Source organism: Hemicordylus capensis, chromosome 3, assembly GCF_027244095.1.
Source record: "Hemicordylus capensis ecotype Gifberg chromosome 3, rHemCap1.1.pri, whole genome shotgun sequence".
In the NCBI taxonomy this organism is placed as follows: domain Eukaryota; kingdom Metazoa; phylum Chordata; class Lepidosauria; order Squamata; family Cordylidae; genus Hemicordylus; species Hemicordylus capensis.
In genome coordinates, this window is record NC_069659.1 from 292,829,651 (window position 1) to 292,848,014 (window position 18,364).

The window sequence follows — 18,364 nt, forward strand, 5'->3', positions numbered from 1 at the left end:
AGTCATGTTATACGCTCTATGATGGTACTTAAAATGCATAACATGTATTGCAGAAAGCAGTGGTTGCTATAGCAACTTCCTAGTAGGTCACAGGCAGTGTTGTGTATATATGATCTGGCTGTTAATGCACACTAATATGCCTGATGGAGAAAGGAGAAATACAGAAACCAAGGAAAAGATAGCCGAAACCTCTTCGAACTTGCGTTGTGATGCAAATTGCTATAATTTTTAACTGTGATAGTAACTGATTGATCTGTGGAATGTCGTATCTTAACTGAATGTTTATGCTTGAACAATACAAAAATCTTTTTTTACAAGATCGTTTGCCCAAAACTCTTTGTGGAATTGGGAGGACAGATAAGATGCATTATATAAATCCCTGGCTGAAAATATTTTGGTTGCAATGATTTAATTGCACTTAATGTGCTCAGCTTGTGCATTGAGTTGATCCTATTCTTGCCTGATCTCTGAAGCAGTACTCAGATTCAGATCATGGGAGGAGTCTTGTAAAAGATACTGCTGTATTGCATACTTGCTCTATTAAATCTGGGCCACTGAACACATAATTTGGTGGCATTGAGCTCTGGATATACAAGCAGTTAGTATCCTGGAACTATAGCACCTTTTTGTTTTATTACCTATATATTACGATGTTATTTATTGTTAAATTTATATACCGCCTTTCATTAAAACAACCCCAAGGCGATTCCTTTCATTAAAACAATTGCAATATGCACAAACTAAAAGACAATCAGTACTACTTGTGATACTTGCACAATGTTTTGTTAAATGAATGTCTGGTATAAATTGGTCTTGTACATCTAGAGCTCTTACTCAGGGCATATATTGCAAACCTAGTGATAAAATTCCTCTAGGTTTTTTGCTTTCATGTGTCATTATTATTCCTCTTACATAGAAATGAGAAGAGGACTCCCTGTCCCTGTATATATCTATTTTTATCTCTGGAGTGGTATCATTTATAGTACCACTCTTATATTATGAGAAGTGAAACAGAATATTAGTGTTAAGGTAGCGTAGTAAGATAGCCAAACTATGCTGAAGAACTTGGGAATTCCTAGCTTCCTTTTTGTGATTTCACATCAGAGTTATTGGTATGTGCAGCCTGTTTTCATAGATGTAGTTACAGCATAATTTGTGGAGAGGGAGAAAAAAATATAATTGCTTTTCACAGATACTTAAATTTTAAAAACATGATTGTTTTGATTTGAAAGCCTATGGCTGCTACAACACTGTTTGTCTTGTATTTGGGTTAAATAGGATGATAGCTAAATTACTACTATAGAGAATCCAGTTCAGGATATTTTAGGCATACATGTCTATGTAACAGGATAGTTGAAACGAGGTATATGCCTGAGTTACTTGCCCCATGTGAATGAGAAGCTGCAAGACTACTGCAGTCAGTTGTCTTGAATTTAGAAAGCATTTGGTACAGTATTGCACAGGGTTTTATTGAACTGCAAAAATATGAGCATTTAATACCAGCATTGTAACATGGATTAAAAGGAAGAAAATAGTTTTTCTGCAGTTGTCTGAGGTCATCCTTCATAACGGGTTTTGCGCCAATCATGCCTCAGGAAGACAGGAAACACAATTTTAAACTGATTGGTAACATCTGGGATAGGCTGGAGGTGCCCCCAACGCCCAGTTCTGTTCCTTTCTCACCTCAGGCAACAGTGATATTAGAGAGCTCTGATAATCCATGTTTCCCAGGCTTGTTTTTCTTTTTCTTTTTTCATTCCTAACCTTACTGCTCTTCTGGAGCTGGTTGAAGCCTCAAAGAAGGCTTTCAAAAAATCCAAACATTCTAAGAAATAGAGCGTCCTCCAAGAGACAAAAGCAGCCATGAGACTGATCCAAGAAACACAAAAGGAAATTGAAACCTCAAGTCACCCGTCTTAGTGAGTGCTTACTCCTACGGGCGGTATGCCAACAACACTTCCCTCGGTGCCTTCTGTCCACCATTTTGAGAGAACAGAGCAGCACGGGCTTATCTATAGTCCAGATGGGCGATCTATGTATGCCTGCACCAAAGACTACCGGCGATCAGCTGGGGGAGGGGGAGCCTGGCTCATCAGTAGTTCCCTCTGCATCTCAGCCAGCAATGCCGTTGGACACAACTCCCTCTGAGCCTCCGACAGAACCAACAATCCCTTCTAAACAGCCACAACCTAAAGGGGATGTGAGTACTGGCCCTTCGGGGAATTCCATGCCACACAAACGGGTTGCTCCGGATATGGACATTTGGCTAAAGGAATTTATTCAGAGAGAACTAAAGGCTATGGTTTCTCCTTTCTTCCATCCCTGCCTCCTGCAGATCCTTTGCCCATCACAGCTGCTCCATTACCTCCTCGCCCCAAACGCCATGCCAAGCCCAACATGGTTTCATCGGCTCCAGGCTCCAATCCCACCAGTGGGGTTATACCACTTAACGAGCGAGGACATTTTCTCTCTAGACCTCTAAAACATAAATGGAAAAGAAAACATGTTCCATCCTAATCTCTCTCCTCTTCACAGGAGGATCCTCCCCCTCCCAACCCCCCCATTCCACCTACCCCAGCACCTAACCATCAGCCTACACCTCTCAGTCTTATTCCACACCCCCGGTCCCTCAGAGACCCCCTCAAGGTCATCCTCCTTTAGGCCTTCCTTATCCCTCCCACTCCTCTTCGTCTTCGGATACTGAGGAGGGTGAACTCTCTAAAGAAGAGTCAGCCAATCATATTCCCAGTTCTGTCCAATTCTTCTCCGCTTCCAATTTTGATGTCCTATTGGTCAAAGCAAGGAGAGCCATTAAGGATGTCTCCCCAGAAGCAGTTTCCCAGATCCATGCCAGCTTGGACCAGGCTGTTTTTCCTTCTACTTCCACTTCTTCCTTCTCCGTTCCATCCCCTCCCTTGTTTAAGGACATCATACTGAAAGAATGGAAAGTTCCCTTCTCAGCAAAACCGGTTATACCTTACCTTGAAAAACTTTATGCCCTTCCCGATGACATTATGACTCTGCTTGCTTTTCTCACTGTAGATATGCCTGTGGCACAGTTAGTATCGGGAAGCCTCCGCCAGACCACCCAACTCATCCAGATTTCATGACTCCTTCCCTGTAGAAGGCCATTTCCACCTTTTCCCATCAACTTGGAGTCTTTCTACATCTGGTGCTTGGGTTCAAGAAACTGCATCCCGGGGCCTCCTTCTAGAGTTTACCACCTTACCTCCAAAAACCTTCATACCTACACCAACATTGAAAAATCTGGTGAAGGCTCAGCAGATGTCTCTAGCGATTCAGCTCCTACTCCAGATACAGGCCGTTGAACCTGTTCCTACAACAGAAAGATGGCTGGGCATCTATTCAATTTTGTTTTAGGTGCCGAAAAAGGATGGCTCGTGGAGGACAGTCCTAGACTTAAAGAACCTCAATCATTTCACCAGGAAAAGGAGTCCCTTAGTACCATCAAGGAGGCAGTTAGCAACCAAGAATTCTTGACATGCTTGGACCTATCAGAGGCATACCTTCACATACCTATCCATCCATCCCATCCTATCCATCCAGCCAGGCATACCTCCACATACCTATCCATCACAAATACCTCAGATTCTGTGTCAACAATCTACACCTTAATACCCCTGCTAACTTGGCAAAGAGGCACCTTTTAAGGTGGTGATTCTCTTTATTTAGCAGGGGGAGAGTAACTGGCCCTATCCACCCCCAACACAGTACCTCCAGTGACTGTTGCTGGTGTCTTATCTTCTGTTTCCTTTTAGATTGTGAGCCTTTTGGGGACCAAGATCCTTCTTATTTATTTATTATTTCTCTGTGTAAAACGCCTTGAGCCATTTTTGGAAGGGCGGTATAGAAATCGAATAAGCAAGCAAACATGGCAATGCTATTCGCGCTGTCTTCTGCCCCACAAGTTTTCACCAAAATCATGGTGGCTCTGATTGTCTGGATGTTCACCAAAGCCCTCCATGTACGCCTGTTTCTGGAAAACCTCCTGATCTGTTCGCCCTCCCTTCTCCAGGCCCAAGTCGATGTACAGAAGACCATTTATCTACTCCCAAACCATAGTGTTGTGATCCACTTTCAGAAGAACCACCCCATTCCCTCTCAGTCCCTTCAGCACCTCGGGGCCATGTTCAACACATGCTAAGGGATAGTTTCCCTTCCACCAGATCGCAGAGAGATGATCTCGGCAATGTTGTTCCCCCTCCTCAACAGCTCCACGGTGGACCTCATGCTCCTGGCTCAGCTCCTAGGCTACACAATCTCTTGCCTAGAATGTACCCCATGGGTGCACCTGGCACTCTAGTCCCCATCAATGGTTGCGCCTTCCCTTTCAGGATCAGATCATGGGCAGATCCCACAAAACAAACTCCACAGCTCCCTCCAGTGGTAGGTATCACCAGCAATAGGCAAGGGCCTCCATCCTCCAGACAAGATAATATCCACAGGTACCAACCTATCAGGATGTGGGGCTCACTGCCTCAAGCAGTTCACCTAAGGGGACCTGGTCACCACTAGAAGCTTCAAGAAATATCAACTGGCTCAAACTTTGAGCGATCAGGTTGGCTCTGTTACAGTTCCTTGCATTAATTTGGGCCCAGCACATCCTGATTTGTATGGACAACATAGCAGCAAAGTCCCATGTCTCGAATCAAGATGAAACCAGGTCCCTCTCCTTAATGAAGGAATCGAATCTTGTTTTCTCGTGGGCGGAGAAACATCTACAATACATTTCAGCCAAACATCTCAGCAGGGTAACAAACCTGACAGCGGATTGGTTCAGTTAAAGATCCATAGGCGGAATGGACACTCCACCAGAAGTCTTCAACCAAATTACTACCAAGCTAGGTCTTCCAAGTGTGGACCTATTCGCCTCTCTGCTCAACCACCAGCTTTGGAGATGCTTCACCAGATTCCGCCTCTTCTCTCCCCCCCCCCCCGGTGAAAGTAACAGATGCATTGACAGCTCCAAGGCCTCTGGGTCTCCTGTATGCATTATCTCCAGCCATCATAGCGAAAGCTCTTCAAAAGCTCATTCGAGAATGCACAAGAATCATCCTCATCACACCTCATTGGCCCCACCGACCATGGTTCTCAGAACTTGTCGCCCTGTCTACCCGAAAGCTGTGGCTGCTTCCCTGCTGCCTGGATCTTCTGTCCCAAGGTTCTGTACTTCTTCCGGATCCTGACTGGCTCCAACCCTACACATGGATGTTGAATGCACCGTCTTAAAAGACTGCGATTACCCAACATCAGTACAAAATACCACACTAGTCTCAAGAAGATGGTCTGCCAATTGGATTTATCAGGCCACTTGGGCAGCCTTTTCCAGATGGGCATGTAGGAAGCATTTCTCCCTGTTATCAGTGGGAACTCCTGGAGTACTTTCCTTCATTCAAGAGGTGCTAGACATTGGTCTCTGATCCAACACCTTACATAGACAAGTATCAGCACTTTTGCCAATCTTGGATCTCAACCTACAAGGACCCACTCTTCGGCATCCGCACCCGAGATGATTCCTTAGGGGAGCCAACAACATAGCTCCTCCCCTGGTACATAGATCCCCTTTCTGGAACCTCAGTAAGGTCTTGAATTCTCTTAGGAACCTTTTGAACCTCTTTTTTCAGTACCTTTCCTACAAAGTGCTTTTCCTAGTGCCCATAACCTCAGCTTGCAGAGTTGCAGAATTAGGGCCCTTTTTGGCCTGAAAAGAACTCTGCAGCTTTCAACAGGATATCTTCATCCTCTGTCTGGACCCTACGTTTATCCGAAAGATAAACTTAACTTCCACAGATCTCAAGCTATAGTTCTTCCCTCTTTTTGTCCCTCCCCCAAACATTCAAAAGAGAAAAGTTGGCACACCTTGAATGTCCGGACAGCCCTACAGATCTATCTAAAGTGTACCAAACACCTAAGACAGTCTAATTCTCTCTTCGTCAGTTTTCATTCTACATTGTTGGGAAATAAAGTTTCCAAGACCACACTTTCTAAGTGGATCCGTGCCACTATATCGTTAGCCTACAAGTCCCTTCGTCTGCTTGTAGCCAGAGCTATCACAGCACACTCTACTTATAGCGCCAGCACCTCAGCCGCATTAGCTAATGAGCCTCTTTAGGTCATTTGCCAAGCGGCTTCATGGTCCTCAACTTTCCCATTTGTCAAACTTTACAAGATTGCCTCTTTTCATTCAGCTCAGGCGACTTTAGGCCATACAGTTTTACAGCAAGTGGCCCGCTCTTCCCTCCTTACTCCTTTTCTGCTTGGTCATGTCCCATTATGAAGGATGACCTCGGACAACTGCGGAAAAAGAAACATTGGTCTTGCCTATGAAGGGTTCTTTTTCACAGTGTCTGAGGTCATCCGGCCCACCCGCTGATGTCTGCATCGTTCCACGGAGGAGCCAGTTGCAGGAGGAGGCCGACTTGCAGGGTTTTTAGTATCTCTTCTTTTCTGATAACCCATTCCAATTATTCTCTCTATGTTAGTTGATCTCCTATTTGTTTTCCTAGACTGTATATTTACCTAACCTTGAAGACCTCGATCTGTATACCTAGCTTGACAGTTCCAGAACTGGGGGTTTGGGGTGCCTCCAGCCTATCCCAGATCTTACCAATCAGTCTAAAATTGTATTTCTTGTCTTCTTGAGGCATGATTGGCGCACAACCCATTATGAAGGATGACCTCAGACACTGCGAAAAAGAACCCTTCACAAGTAAGACCAATGTTTCTTTTGCTAAAAGGCAAATTTACTGATTGGAAGGTAATTAATATTTATAAAGCTTAGAAAAAAAGCTTCAGAGCATTATTGTACAGTGTTCTGAGCATGTGACATGGTTTCTTGTTTTTTGTTTTGTAAATTGGTGGTAATTGTAACCTGATTCATATTGCATGTGACCAGATTTAGGAGATATATTTGCAAGGGGAAAGGTCAATGCCTTTGAAAGGCCAATGCCTTTGAAATCAAATAACCAACTAACCTATCTGAAGCTTGAATTGTGCCTGGATGATGCTGTAGAGAGTCAGTGCAGCTTGCTGCTTTAGTCATGAGTTACTTTAGTACAGGAACTAGGAGTGTGTTGATAACATTTACAATCAATTCGGATAGCAAGGCATCTCTTGTGAAGTATTCCTGCACGAGATACTGGTCTGGACACTTTTGGAGTACTGTCTAATTCTAATCAGTCATAATAAGTAAGATATTAAACAGAATAGGGTTGGCTAATTACAACTTGGCTAATTGAAAGGTCAGATATTGAATACTAGTCAAGTATTTAAATCACAAATTTATTGGAAAGGTAACAAAAGGACTTGACAAATTCAAAGATGTCAGCATGTTGTCAGTCTCACATGGAGGGAAGGCCCACACAATTGACCCCACCAATGTGGTTGCAAGTTGTCATTTAAACAGAGGTGTATTTGATGTCATGGGATATTTTATCACTCATTTGACTACTGTTGTGGGCATAAAATGGAATGGTGCTAATTGCCACAACCAGAATGATTATAATTCTTCTCTGAACATTCTCCTGGTTTTCCTATCTATATATATAATTCTCATGGGTGTGCCCAGGAGAAATGCGTCCCGGCAGCCCAGCTGATTGGCTGGGCTGCAGGGGGCGCCTGATTGGCTGGCAGCACACCCAGGAGAATTCGCTTGCTGGGCAGCTGCGGAGGCAAGGCGGCGGGCCCAGGGCCGCAGCAGCGGAGCCCAGCGAGGCGGTGGGCCCAGCAAGGTGGCAGCGGCCCCGGCCGTGAGGCGGGGCGAGCCGGCGGGCCCAGCGCGATGGCGGCGGGCCAGGCCGTGGTGGCGGGGCCCAGCGAGGCGGGGCAAGGCAGCGGGGTGGGGCAAGGCGGCGGGGCCCAGTGAGGTGGCGGGCCCAGCGAGGCGGGGCAAGGCGGCGGGGCCCAGCGAGGCGGCGGGGCCGGGCCCGGCCGCGGAGGCGAGGCAGCAGGCCTGATGGCGGCACTCTGGGGCCGGCCAGGCCTGCTGGCGGCGGCGGCCGCACTCTGCCCCGCCGGAGACGGGGGGCCGGAGGAGAGAGAGAGGTAGCCTGGCCTGGCCTGGCCGGGCCCGGCCGCAGAAGCGAGGCGGTGGGACTGGCCGGGCCGCGGAGGCGAGGCGGCGGGACTGGCCGGGCCCAGCCACGGAGGCGAGGCGGCGGCGGTTGCACTCGGCCCCCGCAGGGCGGCGACGGCCGCACGGGTCAGCTAGTTGTTTATATTTTCTCCCGTTGTCTTCTGTGGGTATTTCTCCAGTTATCTGCTTCTTGGACTTCTGCTTTTTATTTTTGCTATTCGTTTCTACTAATTTGTTTCATGTTTTCAGTGTCATGCTGATGATTATACTTTGCATTTCTTCTTGGTCTTGCTTTTCCTTTGTTCTGTGAGATAGCTTAATATGGATAAGGTAGAATTGTGTCTCTTCCTCCTAAATCATCCTGCTTATTCTGTACTTTTGTGTTGTGCTCCTGTAATGGTAATTGTAGAGCAGTGGAGGGCTGTGTTTGTGACAGCTGTTCTATTCTGTACGTATCTCACAAGGTCTTGGATCTTCTCTTTATGACATTGTATTCCACTGCAGTCACTTCCCTCAGTTTCCTTTATTTGTCATTCTTTTCTTCCTGCCATTTTTGTGAATCATTCTTTCTTGCACTCATTTCATTGGGTGTTCATTGCCTTTATAAGATCTTCCTTATTCCATCTAGGGAGGAGAGCTGGTCTTGTGGTAGCAAGTATGAATTGTCCCCTTTGCTAAGCAGGGTTCACCCTGATTTGCATTTGAATGGGAGAATATATGTGAGTACTGAAAGTTACTTGCCTTAGGGGACTGGGCTACTTGGAGAAGAGTATCTGCATGCTTGCATGCAGAAGGTTCCAAGTTCCCTCCCTGGCATCTCGAGATAGGGCTGAGAGAGATCCCTGCCTGTAATTTTGGAGAAGCTGCTGCCAGTCTCTGTAGACAGTACTGAGCTAGATGGATTAGTGGTCTCACTCAGTATATGGCAGCTTTCCTATGTTCTTTCCTCAGTCGCCTCTCTGCTTAGACCAGGCCTGCTCAACTTCGGCCCTCCTGCAGATGTTGGCCTACAACTCCCATAATCTCTGGCTATTGGCCACTGTGGCTGGGAATTATGGGAGTTGTAGTCCAAAAACAGCTGGGGGGCCTAAGTTGAGCAGCCCTGGCTTAGACCCATTGTTGCCACCCCAAAATCTATCTGCACTTTATTGTGTAAACTGTACTGGTAACTGTAACTTTCATGAGCATGCTGAGCTCCAAACCACTTGACTCATTCCCTCTTTTTCACTAAGAAATAAATCTTCATAGGGATTTAGATGTAATAAACAGAAAAGAATGAAATGTGATTCTTTATTGTTGTAGTTGTGTTGTAATTCCGATCACAATAATTGAGGAATTGGCAACTTTGGAAAGCTAGACTTCTGAGGATTTTAGCAAGAGCCTGCAGAAGTAGCATGAAGAGTCGCATGTCCCTTTTTTCCAGACTTTAAAATGTGAAGATTAGTTCTCCCATATACTGAAATACGTATTTTGTTGAAATGTGTCTTTGATTTTGTATAAATCTTTTTCTACTGTGTACATGTAATGCACATACATTCAGTGTAAAGATTTTATGAAGGTAAATATTATTAATGCTGCCTGTATGAGTGAAAAATATATATTTCTCATAACAGTACATATAGTCAATATTGACCCGTGATATATGTGGTGGTTAAAAAGGGATAGTCCAAATACTATGCAATGTCCAGTGTTAGAGACTGTAAATGAACTGAACTGTAATGGACAGCATCCACTTTACTTTACCTTTAAACACATTGAAATCAATCATACAAGTTAGTAATGACTAACTTAAGTTGTATTAATTTCAAAGAGTCTTGGTCATAGCTAATATGGTCTGAATGCTGCCCAATATGTTCATATGATAAGTTAGCATGGTATGAAATACTTGGCTTTGATTGCATGCATTCAGAATACTAAATAATCTATATGCCATGGTTGGAAAAGCCCCATGTGAGAGATTTCCCCCCACAGCTCCCTCAGTTGTGTGAAGCTGCTGTTTTATTTCACAACTGTGATTTTAACTAGAATTTGTTTTTGTTTACAGGCTGGACTTGAAGATTGCTCGGAAAACAACATATTTTGGTTCTACTAACATTTCATGGTGTACTACAAAATGATTACTTCAGAGTTACCAGTGCTACAGTGAGTAGTTATTTTTTTTAGTGTGTGTGTGTGTGTGTGTGTGTGTGTGTGTGTGTTAGCAGTGCAGAAACATACTTTGGGGGAGAAGGATTTTTTTCCAGGTAAGATTTGGGATATGATTAGGAGTCCACAAATTCTGACACAGCTTTGATAACCAAGCTAAAATGTATGGTTACCAGGACCTTGACCATCTGCTGCACTTCAATCCTGTACATGTTTATTAACAGGTAAATTCCATTGTATTCAGCTGGGCCTGGTAAGCAAGCATACAGTTGCAGTCTTAGTCCCTGGCCTCATGCTGCATCGCTATGTGGGTTCAGGGGCAATGTCCTGAGCAGATGAGGCATTCAGGGTGTCTGGGCTATCCAGTGCCAGAATGGCAAGTCTCAGCTTCCTTCTCTAAAGCCAGAGGCAAAGCTTGGCACTGGATGGATGAGGCACTCAAGCACCTAGCCCATCCGGTGTCAAAACAGCCAACTCTCTTGATTTAGGAGTTGGAAAAATGAGGATCTTCTCTGTAGTTGAGCTGTGCCCTAGTGGGGTCAGTACTGCTGCATGGACAGGCTTGCCCCGCGTCTCCCCAGCTTTAAGTTGCTTCTCTCATCTGTAAAATAGAGTGATAGAACACTTCACCATGATGAGGGTGATGAGCAGAAATGTGGAACTCTGAATATGGTACATTGTATATCTTGACTGCTATATAATACTATTTTGCATGTTAACATTTGACTCTGGAAAGGTGACAGTAGTAAAGGCATAACTGTAACGAAACTTTTATTGGGCCTGTTCTTGCTGATTCGGTAAAGGAACCTAGCCTTTTTCATATTAGCTATGGAAGAGTGAGCTGAGTGCTAGTCTTTGTCAGTGAAATACAATTTACTGCAGTTGTATCTCTTATGAGGGGGTGCTGTTGGCCTCTTTTTTGGAATCTTGTAGGTGATGTTGTAAAACAGGCAGTTTCTAAGAAAGTCACAACTATAAGCTTAAAATCCAAATTTTATTGAATATAGAGTGAGTCTTAGATAAGATAGAACATGCAGGTATTCCCACACGGCATGAAGTGTGCATTGTATATTAAAGAGTGGAGGTATATTAAAGAGCTTCACCATCTCTGGCTGCCTTGAAACAAATCACTGTACACTGCCTTGAGATTTAGGTGTTAAGTGGTTTATAAATATAATTTTGAAAAATAAGAATTGGTCAGGAGGACTGGAGAAGGGAATGGAGGACAGAGAGAAAGAGTCTCGAGTGAGTTTGTGTAGATGAAGAGAATTGACTTGATCCAGGAAGGGAGCAGAGGAAAGAGAGAGAGGTAATCAAATTAGTTTGGGGAAGGTGAGCAGATTGAGTCGGTTTGGAGGACTGGAGGAGGAACAGAGGAGAGAGAAAGATAGATGTGAGCAAGTTGAGTGGAGACAGCAGATTGAACCCATCTGGAGATCAAAAGAAGAGGGTGGAGCAGAGAGATAGGAAAGTCCTGTAGGAAATAGGAGATAGGAAAGTCCTATAGAGAAGCTAGGAAAGAGCAGAGAGAACCAGCTTTGTTCTGTGAAGGGTGAGACACAACTCAGCTCTCTGGGTTTGGAACAAACCCTGGGGTGGAGTTGTGCAAATGAAGGGAGATTGCTGGGAGTCTGAAAGTGAGACTTGATATGGTGGCTGTCCCTGTGTTGCCAAGGGGCCACTGACAGGAAAATGAATTGTACCAATGCTGTGGGTAACTAAGCAGCCAGGGACTGTGATGTGGGTATCATGTGGCTAGAGTCACCTGAACTAGGAATGACACCCTGTGGGTATACTTGGCTAGGAAAATTGGACTAAAACTTACTCCTGATGGGTGGTAAAAGCCTCAGTTGTCCTCCAGCCATAGCTCTCACACGGGAGAGAGTGGTCTGCGTACAGATTTGTTTTTAATGGTGCACTTGTGTAAAGTCTTTCATGGATCAGACTAGAATGGGCCGTCGGTTATGAGCCTGCAATCTTGGGGTGGACCTTCAAGTCAGGGTCCATACAGGGGTACCCTTTTTATTCTGGGCAGGAGTTTTCTTTCACTACTTTCTCTAGTGAAAAGTAGATTGTGGGGGAGGGGGATGACACTCAAGTCTAGGTAGCTGGTACTTCAAGCGCACATCGTTGATAGCATTGCTCTGGAGTGCTTGGCTAGACATTTCAACTATGTTTTGGCTTAGCATGGGGAATTAGCTTGGCTGGAGGGAGCATTCCTGTTACAGTATCAATTCGAGCAAGTTTTGCGTTTTGGAAATGCTGAGGAGGCAGAAATGTAACACAACAGATTTGTTTAATGGTAAAATGGGTACATGAAAGCAAAAGTTAGGCAAGGTAACAAAGAATCTCACTGAAGGTAATTTAGCTTAGGGTCCAAATTTTCACTTTAAGGCTTGTTGTGGAAAGTACTTCAAGGCAGGAATAGAGGGAAGAGAAAAGGGGGCAAGGAGACTTAGAGGGAGAAGGTTAGTTTAAGCTAATCCCCCAGTGCTTTCGGTGCACTTGCAGGTCGATGCAGCGGTGGGTCTCTTTGCAGGAAAAAGCAGAAAGGCAGGAAGGGAAAAGGGTGAGAGGCAAATGGCTACCACTCACACCCTTGAGAACCATCAGGGTAAGGGTCCATATAGATTCTGATTCCGATTCTGCGGTCATATATATTATATATTATATTAATTTGATATCTATACCGCCCTTCCAAAAATGGCTCAGGGCAGTTTACACAGAAAAATAACAAATAAGATGGATCCCTGTCCCCAAAGGGCTCACAATATAAAAGAAACATAAGATAGACACCAGCAACAGTCACTGGAGATACTGTGCTGGGGGTGAATAGGGCCAGTTACTCTCCCCCTGCTAAAGAGGGGAGAATAAAGAGACTCACTCCATTAAAAGGTGCCTCATTGCCAAGTTAGCAGAGGTTGACATGTGGCTTGGCCAGGAGTAATTACACTCCAAAACATGTCTGGAGGCAATTGATAAGTCATGCTTTCTTCCTGGGGGGCAGAAACTCAAGTAGAACAATGAAGTTCATGGTTACATGAGCTGGTCAGTCTTGGGCAAAAGTAGCTTGTGGAAGTGTACATGGAAATGCGAATAGCTAGGCTTAAGGCTTATCTATGACATGGAGATGATGATACAGGTGCAAAGATATATATTTTAAATTTTAATTGACTGCCTCTGCTCTGGTTGTTGACAACTAATGGGCTATTAATGGTGAATTGGGAAATCTTGCTTTCTTATCTGAGTTGTGGTGGAGAGTGCTTGCCAGCTATTTCTCTTGTGAAATGGGAGTACTCTTTAACCTTAAGGAGCACTTTTTGAATTAGGTCTACTTGTTGCTTGGCTGTTTGTTCTTGAGATAATGAGAGAGAGGTTGGGGATGAAACTTTGCAGTCTTGGCTATTATGACCTTGGGGTACATTGCCCCCTGTTTTGCTCATGCCAAGCAACCAGCTGTGAGCGTTGGTCAAATATGGGCAGGTGAAAAATTCATGCTTTCATGAACTGAAGAATTCAAAATGGAGGCTGTGAGCCCACAGTTTAAATTGCATAGAGGGGTGCTTTCTGTGCTACTCCAAAATAGAGCTATTCTAGCAACAAAACAGATACAAACCTTACCTTGCAAGTGGAATGTTGACTTTTGTGGTTTGGGAATTTTGTTGATTCTAAGAGGTAGGCTAATCCGGGAAGGAGACCGAGTGGTTTTAACACCTGGGTGAGGCAAGCAGCATGGATGCCAGGTTTTGGGTTGGGGGGGGGCAGTCCTCATGAATGCTTTAGAGTAGCCATACAGAAAGTCTGTTTCAGGGTGTTGAGGAGCCCTGTGCAGATCCCTATGAGAATCAGATGCGATAGCTATGCTTCCTTGCTTGCCTGACGTCCTAGGCTGCTTTTTGGTTTCAGTGTGAAACACCATATCCTTCCTGGATTTGCTCAAACACAGGTCAAGCCAGACTAGGCACTTCTGTAGTGGTGCCAAAGGGGTGTACAGCGCGTCTCAGTTCTGGAGCATGCAACATACCCTCACATCCTATTTTTTGTGTTGCATCGTTAGGCAGCTAAACCAAACCAAAATTCAGTCTAAATTATTGTAAGCCTCTGAATGCAAATTGAAACTAGACGAACAGTTTTGATGAAAAGCTGGTGATATATTAAACTTAGGCAACATCTCAGTTGAGTATGTTGTTCACTGTAGTCCCATAGTGAAAGAAAGGGGCTTGTAAAATCATAGAGAACTAAAAGGACTTGATGGCCCCCTGGGATATAACCTATTTATTTGACTATGCTCATGGATGCTGTGTATTATTTGTAAGAATCATGTTGGTCTGAATTTGTATAAGTCCTGTGTGAGCAAGCTTCAGTTGGGAGATGGTATAGAGGTGGTTAAATTAAACCTCTATCAATTAAAGCTGACTGTAGCTAGAATTAAAGTGGAACAGCTAATGACTGCTAAACATTATACATGTTTTTAAAATGTTTAATTACATTTGTATTTAATGTAGTTTTTATTGTGTAGTTGTACTTTTTATGTTTTAAATGTCTTGTAAACGGTCTTGAGATTTTAATGAAAGGAGATATAAAAAATTAAGAATAAATAAATAAATTTGGTTAGAACTGAACCAAACATTGGATAGTGTCTACAGGGTCGTTTGAGGAAGGTCTCTTTCTGGTTCTATGCTCAGCAAAGTTGTGCTACCGCTAGTGGAAGAGAAAGGATGCTCTGTGATGTGTTCCTTATTTGCATGTCTACAGGCTTGTGCAAGAGGTTGGGTAATAGTAATAATACTTTGTGCCAAGTGCAGTAACTAATCTGGAACAGAGGTTAATGTCTTTGTGCGAAGAGAGTGCACTACATCTTTACTCTAGGACAACAGCATTAACATCCGCACAAGACTATTTTGGGTGCTACCCGTTAAACTTGTTGATTGATGGTCGCTCTCACCTTTTATATTGTGTAACAAAACTTAAGAACATAAGAACAGCCCTGCTCGATCAGGCCCAAGGCCCATCTAGTCCAGCATCCTATTTCGCACAGTGGCCCACCAGATGCCGCTGGAAGCCACAGGCAGGAGTTGAGGGCGTGCCCTTTCTCCTGCTGTTACTCCCCCGCAACTGGTACTCAGAGGCATCCTGCCTTTGAGGCTGGAGGTGGCCTGTAGCCCTCTGACTAGTAGCCATTGATAGACCTCACCTTCATGAAGTTATCCAAACCCCTCTTAAAGCCATCCAGGTTGTTGGCTGTCGCCACATCCTGTAGCAGAGAGTTCCATAAGTTGATCACGCGTTGTGTGAAACAGTACTTCTGTTTGTTGGTCCTAGATCTCCTGGCAATCAACTTCATGGAGTGACCCCTGGTTCTAGTGTTGAGTGAGAGGGGAAAAAAAAATCTCTCTCTCCACTTTCTCCACACCATGCGTGATTTTATAGACCTCTATCATGTCTCCCCGCAGTCATCTTCTTTCTAAACCAAAAAAGCCCCAGGTGTTGTAGCCTTGCCTCATAAGAAAGGTGCTCTAGGCCCCTGATCATCTTGGTTGCCCTCTTCTGTATCTTTTCCAGTTCTACAATGTCCTTTTTAAGATGTGGTGACCAGAATTGTACGCAGTACTCCAAGTGTGGTTGCACAATAGTTTTGTATAAGGGCATTATAATATTAGCCGTTTTATTTTCCGTCCCTTCCTAATTATCCCTAGCATGGAATTGTCCTTTTTCACAGCTGCCACACATTGAGTCTACACTTTCAATGAGCTGTCCACCACAACCCCAAGATCTCTCTCCTGGTCATTCACCAACAGCTCAGATTCCATCAGCGTATACTTGAAGTTGGGGTTTTTCTTCCCAATGTGGATCACCTTACACTTGCTAACATTGAACCGCATTTGCCACTTTCTCACCCATTCCCCCACTCTGGAGAGCTCCTTTTGGAGCTGCTCACAATCCATTTTGGATTTCACTACCCGGAAGAGTTTGGTATCATCTGCAAATTTGGCCACCTCACTGCTTACCCCTGCTTCTAAATAATTTATTAATGAATTAAAAAGCACTGGTCCCAGTACAGGTCCCTGGGGGACCCCACTTCCTTCTTCCCTCCATTGTGAAAACTCTCCACTTATACCTACCCTCTGTTTCCTGTCTTTCAACCAGTTAGCAATCCACACATGTACTTGTCCCTTATCCCATGACTGCTAACTTTCCTCAGGAGTCTTTGATGAGGAACTTTGTGAAAAGCTTTTTCGAAGTCCAGGTAGACTATGTCAACTGGATCACCTTGATCCACACACTTGTTGACTCTGTCAAAGACCTCCAAAAGGTTCAAGATTTACCTTTGCAGAAACCATGCTGGCTCACTCCCAGCAGGGCCTGTTCTTCTAGGTGCTTTACAATTTTGTCCTTGAGGATGCTTTCCATCAATTTGCCTGGAACGGACGTTAGGCTAACCGGCCTGTAATTTCCCAGATCGCCCCTGGACCCCTTTTTGAAAATCGGTGTTACATTTGCTACTCTCCAGTCCTCTGGTACAGAGCCTGATTTCAGGGATAAGTTATATATATATATTTGATGGCACTATGGTCACTGTTCCCTAAAGGGTCAAGGACACTGACATCACGCACCACGTCCAGGGTGCCACTCAGAATTAGGTCCAAGGTCGCCTTCTCTTTGGTTGGTTCCAAGACCAACTGTTCTAGAGTGCAGTCATTTAGCGTATCTAGAAATTTGACCTCTTTGTCCTGACCTGACTGTGAATTTACCCAATCTGTGTGTGGGTAATTGAAGTCACCCATAATTACAGCCCTTGGCTTCCTTGACGCTTCCCTAACATCCTCTTGCAACTCCCAGTCACTGTCGGCGTTTTGATCCGGAGGGCGATAGTATGTCCCCAGTAGCACGTTCCCTTTCAGGCCTTGTATTGTCACCCACAAGGTTTCTGTGGAGGACTCCTGTCCACCTAGGTTTTCTACCTTGTTAGATTCTACCTCTTCTTTAACATACAGTGCTACTCCACCTCCAAGGTGCCCCTCCCTGTCCTTTCTATAGAGTTTATACCCAGGGATAACAGTGTGCCACTGGTTCTCACTGTTCCACCATGTTTCTGTTATGCCCACTATATCTATTTCTGCGTTATCAACCAAGCACTCCAGCTCACCCATCTTGGCTTGGAGGCTTCTGGCATTGGCTTATAAGCACCTATACGCTGAATCTCTCACCTGATGTGTGCTATTCTTTTGACTCTTTGACCTGCTGGCACTGGTTCCCATCTGCTCTTTATGAGGTTCCGCTCTGTCCCCTTCTGTTTTATCTGAATCCTTTGCACCCTCACACTTTAAGAGATGGCGTTTGCCAAACGGGATACTACCCAGCTCCCATCGGCTGTTCCCCAGCAGTCTGGTTCCATCTTGGTTCAAGTGCAGCCCGTCCCTTTTGTACAGGCCTTACTTGTCGCAAAATGTATCCCAGTGCCTAACAAATCTAAACCCCTCCTCCCGGCACCAACATCTCATTCATGCATTGAAACTCCTCAGCTCTGCCTCTCTCACCGTACCTGTATGTGGAACAGGTAGCATTTCTGAGAATGCTACCTTGGGGGTCCTGGACTTCAAAATGCTACCTATCATCCTAAATTTGGCTTCCAGGACCTCCCGACTACATTTCCCCGCATCGTTGGTGCCCACATGCACCACGACAGCTGTCTCCTCCCCAGCACTGCCTAAGAGCCTGTCTAGTTGCTGTGTGATGTCCGCTACCTTCGCACCAGGCAGGCAAGTCACCGTGTGGTCAACATGTGGGTCACAAACCCATCTCTCTGTACCTCTGATGATCGAATCACCCACTACAAGGAGGCCCCCACCCCCCAGAGGAGTATCCTCTGTGTGAGAGGATATGGGCTCAACCATGGAAGGAGTCCCTTCTAAAGGAGCATTTTTCCCCTGAGTAGGAGATCCTCAGGATGGGTAGTGAACTGAGCATGCTCGAGACAGAACTGGACCACGTGACTTGTTTGTGGGCATAGCCTCCTCCATCGTAACCCCAGTATCAGTTCTGTCTTGCTCGGGATAGGACGTTTTAGGAGAGAGCTCATGCAGTTAAGCCTTTTCTTCAGTTCGTTTTATTTATTCTCCTTAA

The 18,364-nt window shown here is 44.9% G+C and overlaps 1 protein-coding gene across 2 annotated transcripts in view; it reads left to right on the forward strand.

Moving 5' to 3' along the window:
• Positions 1 to 18,364, forward strand: part of STAG1 (stromal antigen 1) — a 327,093-nt gene that overhangs the window by 57,691 nt on the left and 251,038 nt on the right. For both annotated transcript variants that reach the window (XM_053310204.1, XM_053310205.1), the window contains exon 2: positions 10,140 to 10,237. In XM_053310204.1, coding sequence (XP_053166179.1) covers position 10,237 — 1 coding nt within the window. In that variant the 5' untranslated portion in view covers positions 10,140 to 10,236. The remainder of the gene's footprint in view (positions 1 to 10,139; positions 10,238 to 18,364) is intronic.